Below are 26496 nucleotides of genomic sequence, written 5' to 3'. Positions count from 1 at the left end.
TGATTGGTCGCACTGAGGACAGAATATGCCACCTGCAGTCCTTTGTGTGATGTGACTGAATTACATTACAAGGCGCCAGGCTTTCACGGGCTCCTACAAAATTGTATGTTCCTTCTGCAGAGAAATGCAGAGCAGGGAGCACAATAGCAGACAGATTATTAAATGGATCTTTAGGACAAAGAAGCCGTGCAAGTTTCATTTCAGAACATGCGCAGATGCCCGAATTAAAAAAAAAAAATGCTGATAAAAATGCCACCCCCCACCCCAGAGATTAAAGGCCCTTTTATTCTGCGCTCAGTGAAAACATCTGACAGATTTCACCTGTCAAGAGAGATGATCACAAATTTTAAGCTGCGTTTATTTCGACGTGGACGCAATGTTCCAGTCTGTTTCCTCAGGCCTCTGAAGACGCTATGAACATGAGCTGAATTTAGGAAATAAATTGATGACTTTGCATCCCTTGCAAAATGATGTTGCAGCATTACTGCATGCCTGCTCACAGCCAGAGCTTTAACAAGCCCCCGGGCAGATCTATGCACGCCAACTCAATGGGAGGGGCGGATGGTGGGTTTTACAGAATCAGGACAAAGAGCAGGAAGGCAACAAATAAGCAGAACCTGAAAATAACACCTGACATTGCACTATAAGAAATAAGCAAGGGATTTATCTCCATTACAGTAAGTGACTTCTATAAAATAGACTAATGGTTTTAATAGAGTTGGGGGGGAGTCAGATTTGCTAGTTTGTGAGATAGCAGGAGATTTTGTTCTATCACTATAACATTTAGACCATTCTTACAGGTGGAGACCATTAACGCAGAGACGTTGTAATCATAACTAGCTTTGACCCTCACCCCAACTTATAGACTCTAACTGTAAGTAGTATTAGTAATATTAGAAATGTATGGGACAGGTAGGCTGGTGTATCTCAAGGATGTATGGAGAGTGGGAAAGTCTAGGAGATATATCTGCATTGTCTGTTGGAGTCTGAGGTGGTCTATAAAATACATACTGGGTTTGAATACTGTTTGATCTCCACTCAATGCTTGAGGCTAAGGGCCCACATAGCAGGCTACAGCAAAAAAGCTCTACGGGAAAAACCACAGTGGCAACACATCGTTGTTTTTCCTGCAACAATTTTCACAGAAAATCCACAGAGGTTTCCTCTGCAGACTTTCTGCTTCCATTAAACCTACAGGGTAAACCGTCAGTGTTTCTGTAAGTATAATTGACATGCTGCGATTTCCAAAATGCTGTGTGTATTTTTCTGCAATGTGTGGATGGGATTCGCAAGAACACATGTCAGAGTGAGCACAGTAAAACAGAATCCCATTGACTTCAATGGGTTCGGTCTTACGCATGCTACCCATTGAACTCAATGGGAGGCTTTTTTACCTATTGCTTGCTTTGAGTTCAATGGGTAGCGCACGTAAGACTGAACCCGTTGAAGTCAATGGGATTCTGTTTTACTGTGCTCACTCTGACATGTGTTTATGTGTCAGAATGAGTGGCGCATTACTCCGTGTGAACGCAGCTGAAAATGCATCTGCTTTTGCCATGGTCAAACTGTAACGTTTACGCCATGCTTTTTTACTGAAGAACTGCATGTGAATTTAAATGCAGTATTGCTTAGCACGTCACTACACAGTTCACCGGTATACTAATGGAAATTACACTGAAAACTTTATTGTACAGGTGAGATGCAAAGTAACTAGAGATGAGTGAACGATTCATCATGAGCCGGGTTCGACCTGAATATTCCAAGTTCTTTGGTTTTTATGTGAATAAATGGCGATTAGTCTTGGATGAAATATAATAGCCATTGTCACATGTACTGCACCATAAAAATACAGAAGTCATGTCTTGTGAGTTACTGTGACATTTTGGCGCCACCTCACAGTCTCTCAACCAATAGTCAGTGGTAGGTGAACACTTTATAGTGCAGATGTCAGATACAGTATATAAGGTTCTGTGAGCTGCAACATGAGGCATATCATTGATGGCGGATGTAGGGATGGATGTGTTATTCATCTCACGACATAATAAAGAGCAGTGAGTGCAGCAAAGCTTCTAATGGAGCCACAGAATCTTAGGAGTGGAAAGAATTACTACACAGTTTAGTCAGATTTAATCAATTACAGGCAGATTAATGATAGAAATCATAGATACGAATGAGCGAGAATATCTGTATCACATTATTCCATACTGTGCTGCCACTCATGTGGCCAACATTGGCTCTCACATTTGGTGTTTTGTTTTTTTTTGAAAAGCCAATTCTTCATCATTTTTCAACTGGGCTCGCAGCCACAAATTTGTCTCCCAAATAACAAGCCTATAGGACTTGTAAGTCATCAAAACGGACTAATGCTTTTGCAAAATGCTTTTTGCATTACAACCACCATGTATGTCTTAAAAACTACGGGCAAACACCTTTCACCAAAAAAAGGTTATTTTTGAAACTTTCTTAAATGTTAAAATGTGTAAAAACGAGTGTCAAAGTTTGTATCCACTGCTTACCATCCGTTTCTCCATAGACATACACTCACCGGCCACTTTATTAGGTACACCTGTCCAACTGCTCGTTAACACTTAATTTCTAATCAGCCAATCACATGGCGGCAACTCAGTGCATTTAGGCATGTAGACATGGTCAAGACAATCTCCTGCAGTTCAAACCGAGCATCAGTATGGGGAAGAAAGGTGATTTGAGTGCCTTTGAACGTGGCATGGTTGTTGGTGCCAGAAGGGCTGGTCTGAGTATTTCAGAAACTGCTGATCTACTGGGATTTTCACACACAACCATCTCTAGAGTTTACAGAGAATGGTCCGAAAAAGAAAAAACATCCAGTGAGCGGCAGTTCTGTGGGCCGAAATGCGTTGTTGATGCCAGAGGTCAGAGGAGAATGGCCAGACTGGTTCGAGCTGATAGAAAGGCAACAGTGACTCAAATAGCCACCCGTTACAACCAAGGTAGCCAGAAGAGCATCTCTGAATGCACAGTACGTCGAACTTTGAGGCAGATGGGCTGCAGCAGCAGAAGACCACACCGGGTGCCACTCCTTTCAGCTAAGAACAGGAAACTGAGGCTACAATTTGCACAAGCTCATCAAAATTGGACAATTGAAGATTGGAAAAACGTTGCCTGGTCTGATGAGTCTCGATTTCTGCTGCGACATTCGGATGGTAGGGTCAGAATTTGGCGTCAACAACATGAAAGCATGGATCCATCCTGCCTTGTATCAACGGTTCAGGCTGGTGGTGGTGGTGTCATGGTGTGGGGAAGATTTTCTTGGCACTCTTTGGGCCCCTTGGTACCAATTGAGCATCGTTGCAACGCCAAAGCCTACCTGAGTATTGTTGCTGACCATGTCCATCCCTTTATGACCACAATGTACCCAACATCTGATGGCTACTTTCAGCAGGATAATGCGCCATGTCATAAAGCTGGAATCATCTCAGACTGGTTTCTTGAACATGACAATGAGTTCACTGTACTCCAATGGCCTCCACAGTCACCAGATCTCAATCCAATAGAGCATCTTTGGGATGTGGTGGAACGGGAGATTCGCATCATGGATGTGCAGCCGACAAATCTGCGGCAACTGTGTGATGCCATCATGTCAATATGGACCAAAATCTCTGAGGAATGCTTCCAGCACCTTGTTGAATCTATGCCACGAAGAATTTGGGTAGTTCTGAAGGCAAAAGGGGGTCCAACCCATTACTAGCATGGTGTACCTAATAAAGTGGCCGGTGAGTGTACATGTCAGTTCACTTTGACATAACTTCGGCCATGTTTGCCTTCCGTTCCCATGGAGTAAAGCGCCACTCATTTAGACGCGTAAACATGTGTCAGGGCGTGGCGCTTCAAAACAGATCCCATTGACTTCAATGGGTGCCAGCTTAGGAGCGCTACACATTGAAATAAATGAGTTATGAAGCCTCTCATTGAATGGATAGATAGGTTCCCAGGAGCCCTGACAGTGTTATACTCTATGGCCCGCATGTACTATTACACAGTGTTAAACAAATGTAGACAAGTAGTCTGAAAATATGCCAGATTTATCACAGTGACTAATGCTGAATGGTAAATCTGACATATCTTTAGACTGACTAGGCTGCATTTACAGTGGGGCAAAAAAGTATTTAGTCAGTCACCAATAGTGCAAGTTCCACCACTTAAAAAGATGAGACGTCTGTAATCTACATCATAGGTAGTCCTCAACTATGAGAGACAAAAGGAGAAAACAAATCCAGAAAATCACATTGTCTGATTTTGTAAGAATTTATTTGCAAATTATGGTGGAAAATAAGTATTTGGTCACCTACAAGCAATCAAGATTTCTGGCTCTCACAGACCTGTAACTTCTTCTTTAAGAGTCTCCTCTTTCCTCCACTCATTACCTGTAGTAATGGCACCTGTTTAAACTTGTTATCAGTATAAAAAGACACCTGTGCACACCCTCAAACAGTCAGACTCCAAACTCCACTATGGTGAAGACCAAAGAGCTGTCAAAGGACACCAGAAACAAAATTGTAGCCCTGCACCAGGCTGGGAAGACTGAATCTGCAATAGGCAACCAGCTTGGATTGAAGAAATCAACTGTGGGAGCAATAATTAGAAAATGGAAGACATACAAGACCACTGATAATCTCCCTTGATCTGGGGCTCCACGCAAAATCTCACCCCGTGGGGTCAAAATGATCACAAGAACGGTGAGCAAAAATCCCAGAACCACGCGGGGGGACCTAGTGAATGAACTGCAGAGAGCTGGGACCAATGTAACAAAGCCTACCATCAGTAACACACTACGCCGCCAGGGACTCAGATCCTGCAGTGCCAGACGTGTCCCACTGCTTAAGCCAGTACATGTCCGGGCCCGTCTGAAGTTTGCTAGAGAGCATTTGGATGATCCAGAAGAGTATTGGGAGAATGTCCTATGGTCTGATGAAACCAAACTGGAACTGTTTGGTAGAAACACAACTTTTCGTGTTTGGAGGAAAAAGAATACTGAGTTGCATCCATCAAACACCATACCTACTGTAAAGCAGGGGGGTGGAAACATCATGCTTTGGGGCTGTTTCTCTGCAAAGGGGCCAGGACGACTGATCCGGGTACATGAAAGAATGAATGGGGCCATGTATCGTGAGATTTTGAGTGCAAACCTCCTTCCGTCAGCAAGGGCATTGAAGATGAAACGTGGCTGGGTCTTCCAACATGACAATGATCCAAAGCACACCGCCAGGGCAACGAAGGAGTGGCTTTGTAAGAAGCATTTCAAGGTCCTGGAGTGACCTAGCCAGTCTCCAGATCTCAACCCTATAGAAAACCTTTGGAGGGAGTTGAAAGTCCGTGTTGCCAAGCGACAGCCCCAAAACATCACTGCTCTAGAGGAGATCTGCATGGAGGAATGGGCCAACATACCAACAACAGTGTGTGCCAACCTTGTGAAGACTTACAGAAAACATTTGACCTCTGTCATTGCCAACAAAGGATATAGAACAAAGTATTGAGATGAAATTTTGTTACTGACCAAATACTTATTTTCCACCATAATTTGCAAATAAATTCTTACAAAATCAGACAATGTGATTTTCTGGATTTGTTTTCTCATTTTGTCTCTCATAGTTGAGGTCTACCTATGATGTAAATTACAGACGCCTCTCATCTTTTTAAGTGGTGGAACTTGCACTATTGGTGACCGACTAAATACTTTTTTGCCCCACTGTATATCATGCTTTAGTTGGCTTACTTTGTGCCAGAATTTTTCGACACTATTTTGGTGCATTTTTGTGGTGTATTGAAGCCACACTCCCTTTTTAGGAAATTCCAGGCCCATGTGTGGAGCATGCTGAAAAATTCTAATCCAACCTAGATACGCTGAAATGCACCAGAGATGCACCGCACTGTGCCAAAGATGCGCCATTTTTACACCAGTCTCTAGTCATATCCTGCATAGTAAATCTGTACCATTTTAGGCTGTGTTCATAATAAACTCATTCAACAATCCTTGGTTTTTACTAACCAGACCCGAAGCTAAACAAATTTTGAATGGTTCACCCATCTCTAATAGTAACGTGCTAGGCATTACTGCAGTTACAAACCGCTCACTGTTCTTCAACAAAAAGTGCAGTCTGAACCCAGCCTTACAGTGCAGCTCTTCTTGCTCCAAGCAGGATTTCAGGGCGTGGTGTGAGAATATCCAAGACTGCAAGGACAAAATGAAAACTATCATTTGTTTTAAGTCTTTGCAATGTTTATTGTACATTTTAGAGAGATATACAGATATACACAGAAAAATACAGATAACGTTATGCTACTCCATGTAACTATTGCTATACTTATAACTCTGTATATGTTTTCAGTGAGAATTGTCATAATTTGCAAATACACATCCTTTTTTGCACTATACGATGCATATTTGGTGCGGCATCTTGTTTTACACAGATTTACAGAATGGTAGTAGTCTCCCCCGATAATATGCTACTGATGAACTATCCTAAGGAAAAGTCCTCAACAATGACATTGCAACACTAAGAAGGACAAACATAAGGTTATGAAAAGTAAAGGAGGTAGTAGCTTCAGTTTCTGCCCTGTGGGATGAGCATATTAAATCAGGCTAAAGTCCCATGTTGTGGAAAAGTTGCTTTTTTATTGCATATTTTGCTGTGATTTTTTTTTAGCCAACCCCAGGAGTGGCATTAAAGGGGCTCTATCATTGGGAAAAGTCATTTTTAACTAATCACATCCTTGCATAGCCTTTAGAAAGACTATTCCACACCTACCTTTTGTATGTAAATTGCATTAGTAGTGTTTGAACAAGTCCGTTTTTATTCATATACTTCATATTAGATTATCAGTGCACAGGAAGTTGTCAGCCAGCTCTCCTCTCTCTACTGTGTGCTATGTGTGTGAGCAGGGAGGAGGAGTCAGCAGCAGCCTGTGCTGTATATACAGAAGATAGTGCACGAACAGGGCGCACCGAGAACCTAATTAGCATATGGATAAAAACGGACTTATTCAAAATCTACGGAGGCAATTTACATACAAAAGGTAGGTGTGGAATAGCCTTTCTGAAGGTTAAGCGAGGATGTGATTAGTTAAAAATGAATTTTTCCAATGAAAGAACCCCTTTAAAGGTAAGGAAATGATAAAGGAATCACTAATATACTTCTCCCTTCTGCTCAGTCTACTCTGGGCTTCGGCTCAATAAACCACAGCTACATCTGCAACAAAAAAGCAGCTTTTCTGCAGCATGGGGCCTTAGCCTGAAAGCAAAAGCCCAGATTTACTATTGTGGTTATGACTAGAGATTGGTGTAAACGTGATGCATCATTGGCACAATATGATGAATCTTTGATACATCTAATTTGGACTTAAAGGGATTCTATCAATAAAATCACATTTATTCTCGATCACACATAGGAATAGCCTTAAGAAAGGCTATTATTCTCCTACTTTTAGAAGTCTTCTCTGCACCGCTGTTCAGTAGAAATCCCGTTTTCCGTCTGTATGCAAATGAGTTCTCTCTTAGCACTGGGGGCGGTCCCTAAACGCTCAAACAGCACTGGGGTTACCCCAATGCTGCAAGAGAAATCTACAGTGCCACTTCCATCTTCTTCAGGAACGGCCTCTCTGTGCGTCTTCTTCCGGAGCTGGCTTCAAACTTCTACGCATGTGCAGTCGGCTCTGCCATTGGGACTCGGACAGAGCTGACTGCACACGCGCGGCCATTTTTTTTGTGGCTGCTTCGCCAGCTTACTGTGTAAGTGGCCACGAGAAAATGGCCGCTTACACCAGATGGGCATGCGCAGTCGTCTTTGCCCAAGGCCTGCTGGCAGAGCCGGCTGCACATGCGTAGAAGTCTGAAGCCAGTTCCAGAAGAAGACACAGAGAGGTCGTTCCTGAAGAAGATGGAGGCAGCGCTGGAGATTTCTCTCGCAGCATTGGGGATGCCCCCAGTGCTGCGAGAGAACTCATTTGCATATATATGAAAATCGGGATTTCTACTGAACGGCAGCACAGAGAAGACATCTAAAGGTAGAAGAAGAATAGCCTTTCTTAAGGCTATTCCTACATGTGATTCAGAAAAAATGTGATTTTAATTATGTAGAATCCCTTTAAATTTTTTACATGTTTTGGGGTTGTAGCTTAAATGTGCCAAGATATTGTTGAAAAAAATTCTGTTCAAAATAAGCCAACTAAAATGTGCTATAAACTCTGACTAGATAGTGTAAAGATACGCCAGATTTTATATCCAGCATCAGCCACTGTGATAAAACTGGTGTATTTTCAGACTGCCTGACTAAGTTTAAACTATCTAGCTATTGGTAAATCTGGGTCAAAGGTTTTTGGCCACATAAAACTACAAAAATCAAGTGGCGTGTGAAGATGTTGTATAGTGCTTCCTGTTCGCCAACATGCCAGTTATCGCCACTTATTGCAAACTGTAAGAGACAGAAGCTTGAACTGAGACTTTGCTTTATCAGTCCAGCAGATAGCTGCATGCCTAGGCCGATATGTCAGCTCTTTCTGAAGTTGCATGTCCCAGTGGTTGGAAAAACAAGGACAAATAGGAATGACCTGTGGATGTGTGGGGAGGACAGACCTAACTGAGAAAAATACATGTAGTTTTCCATTCTGTACTGCAAGTGAAATTGGATGTTACATCCCACAACAACGGTGGCAAGCAGAGTTGACATAAACCAGAAGACACTTACATGATATTGGGATATGAGCATGACATTCCCCATAGCTGTTCCATTGACCACATGGCATCACTCTCAAAGGCTATCATGGTGCATAGCAAGATGGTAATGGAGTCTGGAATGGAGTCCTGGTTTTGTCTCAGACACAATGATAGCCAGAGATTAGTCTGGAGATAATGTGGGAAACACCATAAATAGGACTTCATAAGAGAATGTCATAACAGTCCTGTTACCGAGATTACATTGTGTATGGTAGAAAGACCCTCGGCCTTCATTTGAAAATCACTAACATTTTGGTGTTACATTGATTTGGTCCTGGCACAAGTGTTATAGTCATTTCTCCAAAGTGTCCCAAGATCCATTTTTCAACAGGACAACCCCAGTCTGCATGTTTCTTATGCTACTGTGAGCAGCCCGTGTGGCCTAAACTGCTACCATGGCCTGTGACATCTCCTGACTTGTGTCACATAGAGCACATCTAGGATTCCATTTCTTGGAAATTGCAAAAGGAGCTGCCAGCAGCCAATCTTGATGACTTGTGTGCCCAAGAGTATTCAGCATGGCACAGCATTCCATGCCTAGGCTGATATATTTCTGCACATGGAAATCTTATTAATAATAGCTTCATTTATATAACGCCAACATAGCACTTTACAAATCAGAGGAAACATGAACAGACAATATCAGACATTATAGTGTAACAAAGAATAATTTAAAAATATCAAATTATAGGAGTGAGGGCCCTCTTCTCAAGAGTTTACAATCTATGCAGAAACGGGGAGACACAAGTGGTAAGAAGGCTTGTTTGGTACAGTAGGTTAGCCATGTTTTAGTAAATAAGGTCATATAACTGAAGATTAATAAGCCCATCAACAGTCGGTATATGTTACTTGGTCCAACAAAGAGAGTTCACAATGAGGAGGAAGGGAGAGAAGGGGACTGATTGGAGATTGGGTTATTTCCTGATGGAGGTTGTCAATTTTGTCTTTAAAGTCTATGGCCATGTCTTGAGAACTGAGGTCTGGGAAGAGTTGTGTAGAGTTATAGAAAAGAAGAGATGAGAGATATGAAATAGGCTTGTTTGGTAGAGTTATAGGCTTTGAGCAGAAACTTGAAGTGAATGAAATCTGCAAAGACAGAACAGAGCTTTAAGAAGACCAAATCAAGGATATTACCATCTTTGTGTATAGGAGAGGTTAGTTGTGAGAGACCAAGAGAGGTGGTCAGTGATAGAAGCCGAGAGGTTGGTGGAGAGACAGGGATGTTAATAGGAATGTTAAAATTGCCCATGATGAGCGTAGTAGAGATGAGCGAGTAGTATTCGATCGAGTAGGTATTTGAAATACTCGTACTTGATCGAATACTACTCGCTATTCGCAGTAAAGATTCGATTCAGAACCAGCATTGATTGGCCGAATGCTATACATTGTATAGACTTGGAATTAACATATTTCTTACTTATATAGCAGCATTATATTCCAGAGTACTTTACAGATATTATCAACATTGTCCCAAGGGCTAAATTCCCTTTCAGTATGTCTTTGGAGTGTGTGTGGAAACTGGAGTACTTGGAGGAAATCCACACAAACACGGGAAGATCATACTGATTTCGGCCAGATGTTGTCCTTGGCAGGCTCCAGCGCTGACTACTGAGCCACTGACTATAAAGGGGTCAGTCAGGCATCTGTTTTTTTTTTTTTATTTTTAACTTAAATTGCTTGATGAAATAGTCAGACTTGCAGGACTTCTTGTTCTGCGTTTTTTTGTTGGACACTGCGATGGAGACTTTGAATGGAGACTCCTTGCTGATGTGAACGTAGCTTTACATACATACCTTAGCATCTTTTAAATATTCCCTGTGTTTTTTTTTTTTGTTTTTTTTGTTTCTTTGGCTTTTTTTATTTAAAATGCAGCATGCCAGACTAAAATTGTGCATGGTGGCAGCTTAACGGTCTGTTGACACTGGGTTTTTTTCAAAAATGGTTCCCATTGACTTCAATGGAAGCTGCTCGCTTCTTTTTTCTACTAGCTAGTAGTGGAAAACAGAAGCGAGCTGCCCTATCTTGCCGTGGATTCCGCAGCTGACTCAGCCACGGTGTCCACAGCGCGATGCACCCTCCAGATTGGGCCCATTCATCCGGGCCTAATTCAGAGCGGCATACAGGTGCACTGCGTGGCTAGCCGTGCGGTATGTTCATACGGCGAATCCATTTTCCGCCATGTGAATATACCCTAACAGACCAGACTTAATACACATCAGACTTACTGAACATTTCGATCAGCTTTATTTCCCTTTAATACAAAGCTTTATTTGTCCTATATCTTACAATTATCCTATATGATAGTCGCTGGGGCTCCCCAATACACGCTAGTAACAAAAGATCCCATGCCAGTGCACTGCCATTTTGTCATTGTCCTGTTATACACAATCACATAATTTGCTTTATTCCTGCCAAATTCTGCCTGTCCTTGTGATGTGTCTTCAGTGACATCACTACTACAGTCATATGTGGTGATGACGTCAGGAAGGACAATACAGGAGACTGCTGTCACCAGTGATGGAAGTGTTTAGCATACAGTTCTTCATACATAAAAACTGCAGGGGTAAAATATGGTTATTATGTTAGGAGAAGTTTGACGTACTGATAGCAATACAGACTGCAATGCTGCAGATAGTTCCATGGAGCAGAAGTGTAACATGGCAGTCCTGTCAGTGCAGACCAGGAAGCTCGGCAGCCATGACATTGCTGTGCTGATTCATACTGATTCAGCTGCTGGACTCTACCACTCAGTGTGGGGAGGAGGGGGGTTATGAACATAAAACATTTGGATAATTGTTTTTTGTTAACTTTTTTCTCTTCCATGAGTTTCTTGACAACAAAAACACAAATGTCAATGTCTGTATATTGAATTTAGGTTGCTGAAAGAAATTTTTAACATCGTTATGAATAAGTGGTTGCTTCCAGTGAAAAGCAGGAAGGCTCAGAAGCTACATGCATGTCTCAAGTGAAGCTGAGGACGATTCTGAGTTGGAAAAGTGGATCCCTGGTGAAGGGCATGGGCCAGGCTCGTAGGACGATGGCCGAAGACATCAGCCGGGAAAACCAGAGCATTCATTCCAATAATATCTCTGAAGTCCATAATGTCCCCATGAGGGTGCTGATCAGACCCATACCGTCTGTCCTAGAGGAGAGTAAGGTGCAGAGCCTGATAGAAACCATCCAGGTAAGGATAGCATACTGGATAGCATATGGATAGTCTAGCGCTGGCTCTCCATTGTTTGTGTCCGTCAGGGGATCCAAACAATGGAGAGACGTCACACACAGTTTTTAACCTGAAAGTGTTGGAGAAAAAAGTCACCCATGTAGAACTAATTCCTCTGATGATTTTCAGTGAACTTTGGCGCTAATATGACCGTAACCTTAGGCCGGGGCTCCACGGGCTGGAAACGCCACGATTTGTCCACGGTGCAAACGACGTGGGAAAAATCGCGGTGTTTTACAGTACTTGCAAAGTGGATGGGATCCATGCGAATCCCATCCCCACTTTGTAGAAAAAAATTGCAGCTCGGACACACTGCAATTTCCAAAACCATTGCAGTTTTGAAAATCGCAGCATGTCAATTATATCTACGGAAACGCCGGCGGCATCCCCGTAGATATAATTGTAACAGAAAGTCTGTGGAGGAAAACTCAGTGAACTTTCTGTTCAAAGCGCTGCAGGAAGAACCGCGATGCGTTCACGCCGCAGTTGTTCCCACAGCGCTTTAGCGCAGCATTTCTGACCCGTGGGGCCTTAGCCTCAGGCTGGATTCACATGCTGCAATAGTATTGCCAGATGACCAAACTACATCAACGGTCAAATCTCCATGGTTTTTACAGTGACTGCAGCTAAAAGTTTCATACCGTCTCACTGCGTAACCGCACTACCATCAGCGTATTGTGGGAATTACTATGTACGTATTCACATGGCTGCTTTTTCCTAAGTGAAGTTATCACCAAAAGGGTCCATCATATGACAGAACAATTACAGTCTGAATTCCATTATTCAGATTTTTTGGAAGAACAGAAAAACAATATTACTAATGCAGAAGTGACGGGTTAAGCTATATGAAAACGTTTTATATCTCATGCACCAGCGGAGGATGTGTTTGATTTATGAGGATGTGCATGCCTTCTTGGCCACAACATCCGCCGAGCCTGGCACCTGCACTGGAGACTATGCCAGCTCATACTTACTTTAGTAAATAGTTAGTAAATCTTCCCATATAGTCAGCCAGCCCCGTAGGACAGCGAGATCAGAAGAGGACAGAGGGGCATAGCGAACCCTTAGGCCTATTATAAATCCACCAGATAAGTTAAGGTAAATTTAAGTTCATGGACAACCACTTTCGCATACAGTAAATGTACGCTGCAGATGCAGTGGGAAAAGTTATACTCCTTGATAAAGCTAACAATCGTGTTAGAGACACGATCAGTGTTAAAGGGATATTCCAGTTAGAACAAGTTATCCCGTGTGCAAAGCATAATGGGTAACTTGCTGATGGGTGGGTGTCCCAGTTCTGACACCCCCACAGATCTCTAGAACTGGGAAATTTTGCATCCCAGTTCCTGCCGGGGTGCCTGGTCGTACAGTGCACACCACTTTATTCATGGAAACGGGACTGGTGGACACAGAGAAATCGAGAGCTGCGAACTGTACAACCAGTCTTCCTGATGGGAAATGGGGTTCAAAACACCCCAGTTCTACAGAACAATGGAGTCCCATGCATTACTTGATGTATATATGAGGATTACATGACAAGATGTTATGTTTATTCCAGTTTAGTTATTTTGTGAATTCTGTGAATCATATCATTATTTTTGAACATTGGTATAAAGAGAAATGTGAGCAGAATTTTAAATACATATATACCGTATTTTTCGGACTATAAGACGCACTTTTTTTCCTCCCAATATGGGAGGAAAATGTGTGTGCGTCTTATAGTCCGAATGCAGCGTGTGCAGCGTCTGTGTCCTGTCTATGAGGAGCAGCACGGAGAGCAGCACGGTGCCTGCCTGCTCTGCCCCTCCTTCCCTGTCTGTGTCGCGTGTTTGCAGGAGCGAGATATGAGAGGCAGGGAAGTAGGGGCGGGCCAGACAGGTGAAGGAAGCGTGGTTTCAAGCTTGCCGAGAAAACCACGCCTCCTTCTCCCGTCTGGCTCGTCCCTCCTTCACTGCCTCTCAGATCTGGCTCCGGCAATGATGCCACACAGACAGGGAAGGAGGGGCGGGCCAAACGGGAGGAGGAGGCGTGGTTTTCTCGGCAAGCTTGAAACCACGCCTCCTTCACACGTCTGGCCCGCCCCTACTTCCCTGTCTGTGTGGCTTCATTGCCGGAGCAAGATGTGAGAGGCAGTGAAGGAGGGACGAGCCAGACGGGTGAAAGAGGTGTGTTTTCAAGTTTGCTTAGAAAACCACACCTCCTTCACCCGTCTGGCCCGCCCCTTTTTCTCTTCTTACATAGCTTCACTGCAGGGTGTCTCTTTCCATCCATGGATGAGATTAGATAGATAGATAGACAGACAGACAGATAGGAGATAGATAGATAGATAGATAGATAGATAGATAGATAGATAGATAGGATAGATTAGATAGATAATGTTCAAATCACCCCCATATCCCTACAATACATATAAAACAAAAACATTACTGTGAAACACATACACATTTGGTATCCCTGTGTCCGAAAGCCCCCGGTTCTATTTACATTGGTGAAATATTATATTATTATATTATTAAATATTTCACCAATTTTTTTTCCTTAATTTTTTTTTTTCCCTATTTTCCTCCTCTAAAACTTTAGTGCGTCTTATGGTCCGGTGCGTCTTATAGTCCGAAAAATACGGTATTATGAAAGCATTGGATTTGCTATTCTATGAGCAAATAAATTAAAATATAAAAATATCCCTTTAAGGCTAAGGGCCCCTTCACACGGAGTATACGCTGGCTGATTCTGCACGTGTAAAAGTTCCGAATCAGCGGCATTTAAAACAGATCCTATTGCTTTCTATGGGAGCCGGCATACGTGCGCTCGCCATAGAAATTAATGGGCAAAGCAGCCCATTCTTCCATTCTTTTCTAGGCGGAGCGCACGTATGCCGGCTCCCATAGAAAGCAATGGGATCTGTTTTAAACGCCGCTGATTCAGAACATTTACACAAATCAGCCAGTGTATACTCCATGTGAAGGGGCCCTAAGGCCCCACGTTGCGGAAATGCAGCTTCTTTGGTTGCACATTTTGCTGTGGTTTTTTTTTAGCCAAAGCCAAGAATGGCTACAACAGGAATGAGCAATATATAGGAAGTTCTTATACTTCCACATTCTGCTCAATCCACTCCTGGCTTTGGGTCAAAAAACCCCAGCAAAATTTGCAACAAAAAAAGCTGCGTTTCCGCAACGTGGAGCCTCAGACTAAGGGTCCATTCACACGGAGCAGAATGCTAGCAGAAAAAGGAACCCATTGAAGTCAATGGGAGGCTTTTTTTAAGCGCTGAAATTCCCCACCAAATTCCTCACCATTTTCCTCCGTGTGAATGGACCCTTAAGGCTAGTTCATATGATGTATTTTGGACCTGATTCTGATGTGGGAAGCCGCATCAGAATTGGACCAAAATGCACCTGCCACGACTGTCACAGCTTCCGATAGTCACAGCTTCCCCCTCCGGACTAGGCTCAAATGAATGGACTTAGTCCGGAGGGTGCTGTCGCAAGGCGGATGCCGGGGTTGACTCAGCCGCAGAATCCGCCTGAAGAAAGGATAGCTTGTTTCTTTGTTCCGTGAGCCGGAACAAACCGCTCACAGAAAAAAGGAAGCTAGTGGTCTACATAAACCTCTGTTGTGAGGGGGTGGATTCTGAAGTGGATTCGGCGTCAGAATCCGCCCCCTCTTGACCCGTGTGAACGAGCCCTTACATTCCCATTAGACCCCTTTTTATGCTGCTAGGAGTGGTCTAGTCATATACATTTGATGCAACTTAGAGCAATAAGAGTTGTAAGGCCCCATTCACATGTCGGAAAAGGAAGAGAAAACTCCTTTTCCGCCGCCAGCTTTATTGCATGGCTAGCTGCGACGGGATGCCAATGCAGTGCAGCGGTATTCCACTCCAGAATAGGGCCAGATGAATGGGCCTAATCAGGAGGGAGTCTCGATCCGTGGACGCCGTGGCTGACTCAGCTGCAGAATCTGCCGGTAGTTCATGTCACTAGCGGAAAATCGCTAGCGGAAAAAAAACTTTAATAGGATTTATTACAAAGCTTCATATTTTACCCTGTGTTATTCACATATGAAAAGCTGCTTATAACTGGAAGAACGCTTTAAGTAGGAAAGTCATAAAGTATTGTAACCTTTCAAATGCCCTATAAGTACTTAGATGTGCACTGCCTAGATCATTTCATGTAATGCTGATCAGCCTGTAGCCCCAAGTGCCAAAATGTTCTTTGTCTTTTAAATGAATGCACACAGGAGAAGAGGACATAATGTTCTTCAAGATGTCTTCTGGCCTAGTAGCTGTAAAGATGAAACTTTGATATCATTTATAAATTTGTTTCACAATAGGAAAATGCAGATCTGGTGCCCCCTATAGATGTTCTCTGGATCAAAGGTCGGCAAGGAGGGGATTATTACTATTCCTTTGGGGGTTGTCATCGCTATGCAGCGCACCAAAGACTCAACAAAGAAACCATACTGGCAAAACTCATTAAGACATCGGTTAGTGACCTACGTACGTACCTTGGTTCCAGCACTCCTGATCTTCTGTAAGGTGTTATGGACATTTCCAGCAAGTATTGCCCAGTCTGTAGTCTGTGGAGATCAGGACCTTTGACTGCACTGTGGATGTTCCAGAATCAGAGTTCAATGAATAAGACCTCAGACACGAAAATAAGTGAATGTTACAAGTTGCATTGGCCATTGCCTAAAGGTCATGTCATTCTCTAGGCTTTAGGGATAATTCTGGGTGACATTTCTGAGGGTCCTTGTGACTCTCTTTTGTTTATATCCTTTAAGAAATCTTATAGTCCCTACAATTCTAGCGTAAACGAATTCCTAACTGCATCCTATAGGAATTAGACTGCAAAAATGGTCAAGGAAAGATTCACTTATTATTTTTCACCTTGCACAGTGTCTGAGAAATATTATTTTGTAGATTTCTTTGATGGAGACAAATTTTTGAAACATATTTAATGAAGATATATTTAAATAACAAATTTATTATATAATACATTACCCAAATATTACTGTGTTTTGTTGTGTTTTATGTTACTTATTCTGCTTCGGTTTTTATAATGTTACCAGTAGTCTAAAACAACATGTGATTTATCTATGAATTCCATTTTCCATTAATGCTTCCAAAAGTAAAAAATTGATCAAGACACTATTGTATGAGGTTTGCATAGTGTGGGCAGGGGCGTAGCTAGCTGTAGGGAGAGCACTTGCTATTGGGTCAAAGGTCCCACTACTCCATGAAATATGTCATTATTCTCAATGGCAGGGAGGGGCCCCATTACAGATTTTGCATTGGGGTCAAGGAGCCTAAGTTAAGCCTCTATATGGTTAAGGCCCCACGGGACATCCTGCAGCAATAAAGCGCTATGGGAAAAACCGCGGTGGCAACACATCGTGGTTCTTCCCACAGCACTTTAAATAGAACATTCGCGGAGTTTTCTTCTGGACAGTCTGTTACAATTATACCTATGGGGAGACCGCTGGCGTTTCAGTAGATATAATTGATATGCTGCGATTTTCAAAACCATGCCGGTTTTGGAAATCGTGGTGTGTCTGCACGGCAGTTTTTACCGCAAAGTGGACATAGGATTCGCTAGAATCCCATCCACTTTGCCTATACTGTAAAATACTGTGATTTTTCCCGCGGTGTTTATGTCCCTTGGGCCCCGGCCTATATTGTTTTTTTTGGCTTTCTAGCACACACCACAATACAATAATAGATTAAGGATTTCATGTAAAGTAGCCCCACGAGAACGCAAACAGTGAAACCTCTTCAAAAGTATATAGTGAAAGCTGTCCAAAAGACCACCATTTTATCTAGAACAGATTTCCTGTGACAAATTCCAGATCCTTGGATTGTTGTTTCATAGGTAAGATGGTTTCAAGATACCAAATAATTCAATCCAAGCAATGTGGAGGATTCTCATTTAAAGTGGTTGTCCCATCTCAGGATCCCATCTATACTGGTATCTTATGTAAGTCAAAGACTTTTCCTAAATATATTGCTTTAGAAATTCTGCTTTGTTCTCCTACTATGTGACTTTATTCCTCCCATTGTTTACACAGCATTGTAGGACAAATGACATCACTTACTCACTGCTCTTGCCGGCAAGGCAATCGTTCAGCTAATTGCAGTTTGCTGATAAAAGTCTGTTATATCTCTATGTAACCACACAGATAACACTGAGTCCATTCTGTACAAGCATCTGCATATTATCTGATCTGCATAAGTGTTGTGTGTCCCATTCACAGGAGGGAGAGAAATACAGGAAGTGAGAAGAACAGACTGCAGACAAAGCTCCTGAAACAATGAGATGTGAAAACCCCTTTAAGATGATCTCTGATACCTTTATTTTTGTTTCCCTTACAGACGTTGCAATTTCATGGTTACAATTATATAAAGTACTGGGCCTATTGCTCACTACTGAAAACACATGTTTTCTATGCCACACATCAGGAGTTCTCCATAGACTTACATCACCTAATCCTCCCCAGGCTAGCAGTCCTATGTCAGTGGTTTATACCTTTCTTAGGGCTCGTGCACATGGAGTTAATGCGAGCGCATTTTAGCATAATACACGTGTATAGAATACACGTGTTAAAATAACACTCCCATTGACTTCAATGAAATTTTTTACACGTGTTGCGCTTTTTGGCGCGTTTTTTACACGTGTAAAAAATTTCATTGAAGTCAATGGCAGTGTTATTTTAACACATGTATAGAATACACGTGTTAAAATAACACTCCCATTGACTTCAATGAAATTTTTTACACGTGTAAAAAACGCGCCAAAAAACGCAACGCGTGTAAAAAATTATATTGTATTATGCTAAAATGCGCTCGCGTTAACTCCGTGTGCACGAGCCCTTATAGTGTACTCTCAGTAAGCAGCCAGTGGGGCTCTTTGCACAGTCTAAACCCTGGACTGGTCTGAAGACAGAGGAATCTGCTCTACTCTTTCCATTCTAGCGTTCCTGCTCCGTTACATGTTTTACACACGCTAAGGTTGGATTCGCATTAACAAATGAGAAAACATCCACACCAAGCATGCAATTTTTCATAAATCTGGAGGTTCATATGCCTGCGCCGACGGGAGACAGATTTGCAGAAAATTGTATGTAACACAGTCTAAAATATTACATGCTGAAACGCCGCCGAAACAGAAGATGCGAGACGCATTTAGAGGATGTATATAGCATTATAGAAGTGGTTTACAGTAGGTGGGGGATGTCATAGATTCTCTTTAACAAATTATAAGAACTTCTTTCCAACTTCACAACTTTGACTCCATAGCTCTGGTACCATCACAGTAGATCTCAACGAATATATCTATACACTAAGAAATTCTCCATGCAATTGTTTCCCTCTTTTCAATGTGATGGTTGGAGTCTGCAGCAGATTTACTGCGTATGCAGATTATGTAATGGATTTACCGCTGATCCGCTGAATATTCCACTTTATGTGCAGGTACTGTAAAGAAAGAAATTCACTGATTTCAAACAAATGTGTGTATATTAGAAAGTTCACAGAGGGACAAATGACAACAGAGAGGAGAGAGGCACTGACAGTCAGGTCACCGTACAACTGCTGAATCCTTGAGCGGCGGTCCTGCCAGCGGTCAGCACACCACACCGCTATCATGTGTTACAGTGTTAAGCTGTTTATTTTGTGAAGTGAGAAAAAGACCCCTGATGACTCTTTTTAATAGAAGAAACGCTGCGTAGGGTCATAAATTCCCAGTTAGTCAGTGGACTTATCATCCAGTTCAGCATTTGTACGGTGACCTGACTGTCAGTGCCTCTCTCCTCTCTGTTGGCGTGGCAATAGGCCAGTAACCTCAGAGGGGGGGAGTGATTTGCTGGCAGTTCACGCTTTGGGTCCTGTTCACAAGTTGCTGTTTGGAAAAAAGCCACTGTGGTTTATTAGGGAGTGAGGGTTTCAATATCCTATAGGGCATATATAGGTGTATATACAATTGCCCCTCCCTAGTTATTTCTTCACTTTTGTATGGACTGAACAGGTGGAACACAATCATTTTGTTTTACTTTTTGGATTGGTTTTAAAGGATATCAATAAAAGTGAAATTTTATGTGTTTATTTTTTTTGGGCAGATAGTGTCATTTGTCCCTCTGTGAACCTACTGTAAAGAAAGAAAGCAGAACGTTTCACCAAAATACATCCTGAAGTCTGATACTGTAGCTGCACTGTTACAATAAATATACCAAATACTTTCCTCTTCCCTAGAAGTGAAGGTAATTTTCCCATATTACACACATGTCCCATAAACAGAATGAACCTGGGTGTAATGGACTGTATGACATGGCACACATTATAGCACAATGTAATTAATCCCATGATAACTGAACTGGAAAATGACTAGAGAATCGTGTCTAAGCCTCCGTCATTGACACTTCTGGCAATGGTTAAGTCCTAGCGCCCCTGTTTTTCTAATGTGCACATCCTGAGCTAGAGCGGCACCTCCATGTTCTCTGGGAAACACATGGTATACAGATATAATATAGATCCCGGCATCTGATGAATGTCTGCATGAGGAAAGGAAATGATTTGTGCTCCAGATTATTACATTATGGGCCTGCTCTGAGGAATATAGACTGGCTTCATTTGGTACTCTCCAGAGATGTTATTAACCAGACAGATGACAGGTGTACATGCCAGGACTATGATAAATCTTCTAGACGGGGTATGGTAATGTCTGCTTCTTGTGTGCAGAGCAGTAGTCCTTTATGTGCAGTGAGGTATGGGATACATTAAATCACTGCATCCCCCATTCTCCTTCGCACAGCTGAGCTCTCATGCAGAACACACTTCCTCCAGCAGGTGGCAGTCTTCTCTCATGGCCGCTCTATTCATCTCCCTCACATTATAGGACAGGAGCAGCTCCACCTGGTAACAATTATAGATGGAACAATGGGTTATATGTAAGAACCATGTAAGTAAGAGGGTGCCGCAAGTCCGTAAAATAAGGGTCCTAAAAGCGCATAACAACTTCTGACTTACTTTGCACTGTTTCTCTGCACATTTTTTGTTACAATCTGATAATCCGGAAAATATAGTACAGTAAAAGCTATCCAAAAGACCACCTTTTTGAGAAGCCCCCTTACCTAAATTACATACACTGTGACAGACTTATAGTTTTGCAATTAAGGACAACCCCCTAAAAGACCACTATTTCTTGCATTTGTGGGTGGCCGTCTCAAAGAAATTTCACTGTATGTATAAGGGGCTCTTATTGTTGTTTAAGGCTGGAGACACACATAGGGACAGATTTATCAAGAATGGTGTTTCATACAGCTGGATAATAACTCACATTATTGTTTTTAATGCATTTTTTGCTGTGTTTTTTTTTAAATCGAAGCTAGGAGTGGGTTAACAAGAAATGGGAAATATACACATTATGGGGATATTGTCACTCCTTAGGGAGAGACCACCATGTAGGTGTGTGGAGTCTTATAAAGCCATTTTCGCTCCACTGTGGGGGATTATGGGAAGAATATGCAAATATGTTTCCCAGGATGTAAATAGGGACACACTGCCTCTGTATGCTGCCCTCTATTGGAAGCAGCTCCCTTGAACATCATGCCCAACTTTCTAACAAGCCTTTAATTGCAATGATGTGGGATTTTGCCACGTCAGTATCATCCCAGCATACAGTTCCTATTTACATCCTGGGAAACACATCTGGGAAATATACAGTAGGGCTAAGACCCCATGCAGCATACCGCAGCTAAGGCTAACCTCTGGTTCACACTAGTGTATGTATTCCATCCAGTTATAGTCTGCATGGAGACCCCCTGGATGGAATACAATCGCAATTGCAAGCGCTGTGCTGTCAAAGCACATGGACCCCATAGACTATAATGGGGTCTGTGTGCTAGCCGCACACTGCCTGCAAAAATGATTCGTGCGCAGCAAGCACACAGAGTTTTCCTCCGCTAACTTTCTGTTACAATTATATCTATGGGAAAACCTTCAGTTTTGGAAATCGTGGCATGTCCGCACGGTGTTTCTTACCGCAAAGTGGGCATGGGATTCGCTTGAATCCCATCTACTTTGCCTGTACTGTAAAACGGGCAAATCGCAGCATTTCCGGCCTGTGGGGCCCCGGCCTTAAGAAAGCTGCGGAAAAATAATTCCGGGAAATGCATCACATTTTTTTTCCGCAGTGTTTTTTATTGCATTTTTGCTGTGTTTTTCTGTTTTTCTTCAAAATTATTGAACCCTTTAGGACAAGACTTGCTTTTCTGCAGCTAAAATTGTCATGCTGTATTTTTCTAAATCTACAGCATTTTCTTTTACTGCAAGGTGTGAGTAGGATTAAACAGAAGCCCATCACGTTGCTGGTACTGTAATACGCAGCATTTTTTTCTGCTGCGTTTCTCCAATGTGGGACCCTAGCAAAAGGAAGGACAGGCCAAAGTTTATACCACCTATTAGTTGGTTTATTTTGGCACACTGTGGATGCATTTAGTCCATTCTCCTTTTCTCTGTGAAGCCACGTCCACATGCCAATAAGTTAGAAAAATGTTAGCTCTAACTTGATATGCCAAGATGCAACTACAGTCCACCACATTAATGCCGCAGTCTGGTTGTCACCAGAAAAATAAATCTGCAACTATGTGTCTGTGTATGTATAAGAAGATTGACCTTTTATAAGTGCGTTGGCTTCTTCGTAATAATATGGTCCTGTAAAGAGAACTGTCTCACTCCAAATGACTATATATATTCTGTATGCCCTGTCAGTGACATATGATGTCATAAACAGATAGGTGGAGGTCCTTGTCCTGTCAGCTCATAATAATGACAATAGCCACCATTAATGATAAGCCTGACAGACACAGAAAAGCGAGATCACACAGAAATCTCTGAACAGCCCAGAGATACATTGAGACGTCTACAGAAATGTCACCGGTTCTACATCAGCAGTGACATTAGGAAGAAGAGCTGTAAATAAAGAGATATTGTGCTATAGGCCAGACACTCACCTGATGTCCTGAAACTACAAGTCCCAGCAGTTTCCTGAGGACACATAAAGGGAGCAGGCCATTAAAGGTACATACATATGTTGTGGATTACGTGATGATTTCCCAAGAGGATTGGAAGTAAATGTGGGAAATCCACAGCATAATAAAGTAGCATTTACATCAATGTTATGTTTGTAATTCTATATTAAGAAATTCTGATTCAGCGATGGTGAACTCCTAATCTATGGTTGTGCCATTGGTTTACTGTCAAATAACTAAGCAGACATAATATTATATGTATATGCAATAATATCTGTATCCTGCCGTTCTGATGGCATCCAGAGATGATCCTATAAACATAGAATGACTCTATTTAATGTCATCATAACTGAAAGCTCCCCTACAGCAGTCTATGGTAACATGTCTTAGCTCTCCCTTTCTGGATAGAGTGAATATACGGACAGGTATGACACAATCCAAAGACAAGGAACGCACTTGTGCCAAAGAAGCGCCACATTATATCCCATTTATGCCAGAAAACTGGGATAGATGGGTTGATAAATTCCTCCATTTGTGTCTTGCTGTATTACATGCCATATTACGGACATACCCTGTCATAGACTTCTTTTAGAAGTAAATGTGAGGCACCTTATGGCAGCACATGGAGTAGTAAGTCCCAACAGAAACTCTGTAAATGACTTGGCTATGATATGTAAGATGACACATACTTTTTATTCACTATCTTTGCAGACCAGTAGTTAAGATCCAGCAAACCAAGACAAGCTGCTATCAGTTACAAATATGGATGCCGTATCCCTGGAAATATCTGACATAAACTTGGGTTATGTTCCGCACTTCAACCAGAAAAGTCACTTGCCATAGGGAATAGTTCCAGCTTCTTCAGATACAGAACTCACTGATAAGATAAGAGGAAGCAACAGACTCCATTTTACTGCATAGTAAGCAGAGATTACCCGGTAGCTGATACAGTTCTGCAGTAAAATATACAAATATGCAATTTTTCCTATATTGTAACAAGACCACAATAGGTTCATTCCCAATGAATAGATGACAAGAACTTTTCCCCTTGAGCTGCCACTGCTGCAAACCACCCAATAATACATCAATGTATGACAGCCCCAAGAGCTGCAGTGTATGCTAATGAAATATCGTCCCAGGAGGATCCCCATATTCGCTCTGCTCGTGGAACCTGCAGATAATAAATATAACCCGCCAGCAGTCTGTGACAAAACTTTCTGGGAAAATCTGCAATGTCAATGTGCAATCCTAAAAAAGGCCCACGGAGGTTTCCTGGGAAATGTGTGTCCTTTATGTGCCCTGTTCTGCATCATACCACTTGGTCAGCACAGACACAGCAGGAAGAGATTCACACAAAGCTGAGTGGTCAGGGAGCCAAGTGACAGAAACATCCAAAGGTGGCAATGAGCTGTGGGGTTTAACAAAGAGGGCGGTGGTATTATTAGACTGTAAGGCCGGACACTCGGCTTCAAAGTGTAGAATTAGAGAAGAGGAAGTGTTCTCCTGAGCTATGGCTCTGTTCACAGATGCACTGGCCTTTAATGGCTCTCCCTCCAGGACCATAAATTTCTCGAAAGAATTGTCGCGTGTTACAAAGTTTCCTCTTCTTAGATAGTCATTGGCCATAACTGGAAGTGGAAAAAATGGTTTCAAGAGACCAGAAAACGTTATCCTTTCCTTTGGGGCAATTCTCTGTAAACATGTGAATGGTAAATAATACATGTATGCTCGACCTACACAATAAACTGATATAGCCATCTCACTATAAAGGTTCAATCATATTAGTGTTTGGCGGTCCCATATTCCACTTCAAATAGGCGGAGAGAAAAATCCTGTAAGCACGACTTTTCTCTCCACCAATTTCAGTATTAAATGGGTGGAAATCCGGCTGATCCCATTATAGTCTATGTGGTCTGCTGGTTTCCATGGGTAGCTTCTTTTTAATCTGTTTTCTGGGTCACCAAGCAGATCCGAAAAATGGAATTCCAAATACTAATGTGAATCTAGCATAAAATATGCAATCAGTAAGACAGGAATGAAGCATAAGGATAGGTTTACACTACCAAAATGGGCACATCATAATCTCCCTGACTGGTGGATGGAAACGAAAGGTTCTCATGCCCTTTAGGGTCAATATAGATGGTCGTGCTAGTTCTGGGTAATATACAGTGGCGTAGATACCGAGGTAGCAGCGGTAGCTGTTGCCACAGGGCAAGGACATTAGGGGGCCTGGCGGGCCCCTGATGTTTTTTTTTTTTTTTTTTTAATAGGCCGCTACCTATTGAAGTAACCCCAGCAGGGAATGGGCCCTGTTTACTTACTTATATACTTACCTTCTGCGGAGGCGGTTGTGATCAGGAATGGGGATCAGTAAGTGAGGCCACGGGCCTGTGAACTTAATACACTGCAATCATTATCCTTGGGGGTCTTTTCAGACCCTGAATTATAATGATGAGGCTGAGGGAAGGTGAACATAAAAAAATACTGTTACTTATCTCCCCTGCACTCCCGAAGTCTGCGGGCCTGTTTGGTAATGTCCCATACGTCATGCAAGCCAGGCCAACATTATTATGCGTCGCGACGCAGGCCTGGCTCACATGACATCCGGTCCAACATTGAAGATGGCCGAAAGTAGTGGGGAGTGCGCTGGAGCCAGGGAGAGGTAAGTAACTGTGTTTTTTTATGTTTGTATGCTTCCCTCGGTCTCCAATCATTATACTCTAAAGTCTGAAAAGACCCCAGAGTATAATAATTGTTCATGGGTGGTCCACAATGGGGCATAATACTTTGTGCAGGGGCCACAATGTGACATAATACTTTGTGCAGGGGCCACTATGGTACATAATAGTGTGTGCAGGGGCCACTATGGCACATAATAGTGTGTGCAGGGGCCACTATGGGGCATAATACTGTGTGTAGGGGTCACTATGAAGCATAATAATGTGTGTAGGGACCACTATGGGACATAATACTTTGTGCAGGGACCACTATGGGCATAATAGTGTGTGCAGGAGCCATTATAGAACATAATAGAGTGTGCAGACGCCACTATGGCATATAATATTGTGTGCAGGGGCCGCTATGGGGCATAATAGTGTGCAGGAATGCAGTTTGTGCGGGGGGGGGGGGGGGAGGCTAATGTTGGCCCAGCCATTCTTAGTTACACCACTGGAAACAATGTGTGCAACAGCATCATAGTAATCGATCATGCTATGAGCTCCAACCCAACTGTAGATTTACTTTCCTGAACTTAAAAAGATTGAACACGCAAATGAATAATTTTTAAAATGGGCCAGTGGAGGTGAAAAAAGTAAAAGAAAACATACTCATCTATCCCCGGTGCTCCGGAGTGTATGCATTAATATTATTATTAATTATATATTAACAATATTATGTATAGCTGACTTTAAATAAGATATCATAATCTTCCTATGAATATTAGCATAACCTGGTAAAGCAGACATCATTACACAGTAATAGAAGTTGTGATGATAGGGTATTA

General features: G+C 42.4%; 1 protein-coding gene across 1 annotated transcript; it reads left to right on the top strand.

The window, feature by feature from the left end:
- Positions 1 to 581: 581 nt before the first annotated feature.
- On the top strand, positions 582 to 17035 carry SRXN1 (sulfiredoxin 1). The gene is made up of 3 exons (XM_075276951.1): positions 582 to 677; positions 11675 to 11933; positions 16305 to 17035. The coding sequence occupies exons 2-3, from the start codon at positions 11706 to 11708 to the stop codon at positions 16506 to 16508; spliced, it is 432 nt and encodes a 143-aa protein (XP_075133052.1). The 5' UTR covers positions 582 to 677; positions 11675 to 11705; the 3' UTR covers positions 16509 to 17035.
- The last annotated feature ends 9461 nt before the right edge of the window (positions 17036 to 26496 follow it).

Source organism: Leptodactylus fuscus, chromosome 6 (genome assembly GCF_031893055.1).
Source record: "Leptodactylus fuscus isolate aLepFus1 chromosome 6, aLepFus1.hap2, whole genome shotgun sequence".
Taxonomy (NCBI): Eukaryota; Metazoa; Chordata; class Amphibia; order Anura; family Leptodactylidae; genus Leptodactylus; species Leptodactylus fuscus.
This window is presented reverse-complemented; position numbering and strand designations above follow the sequence as displayed.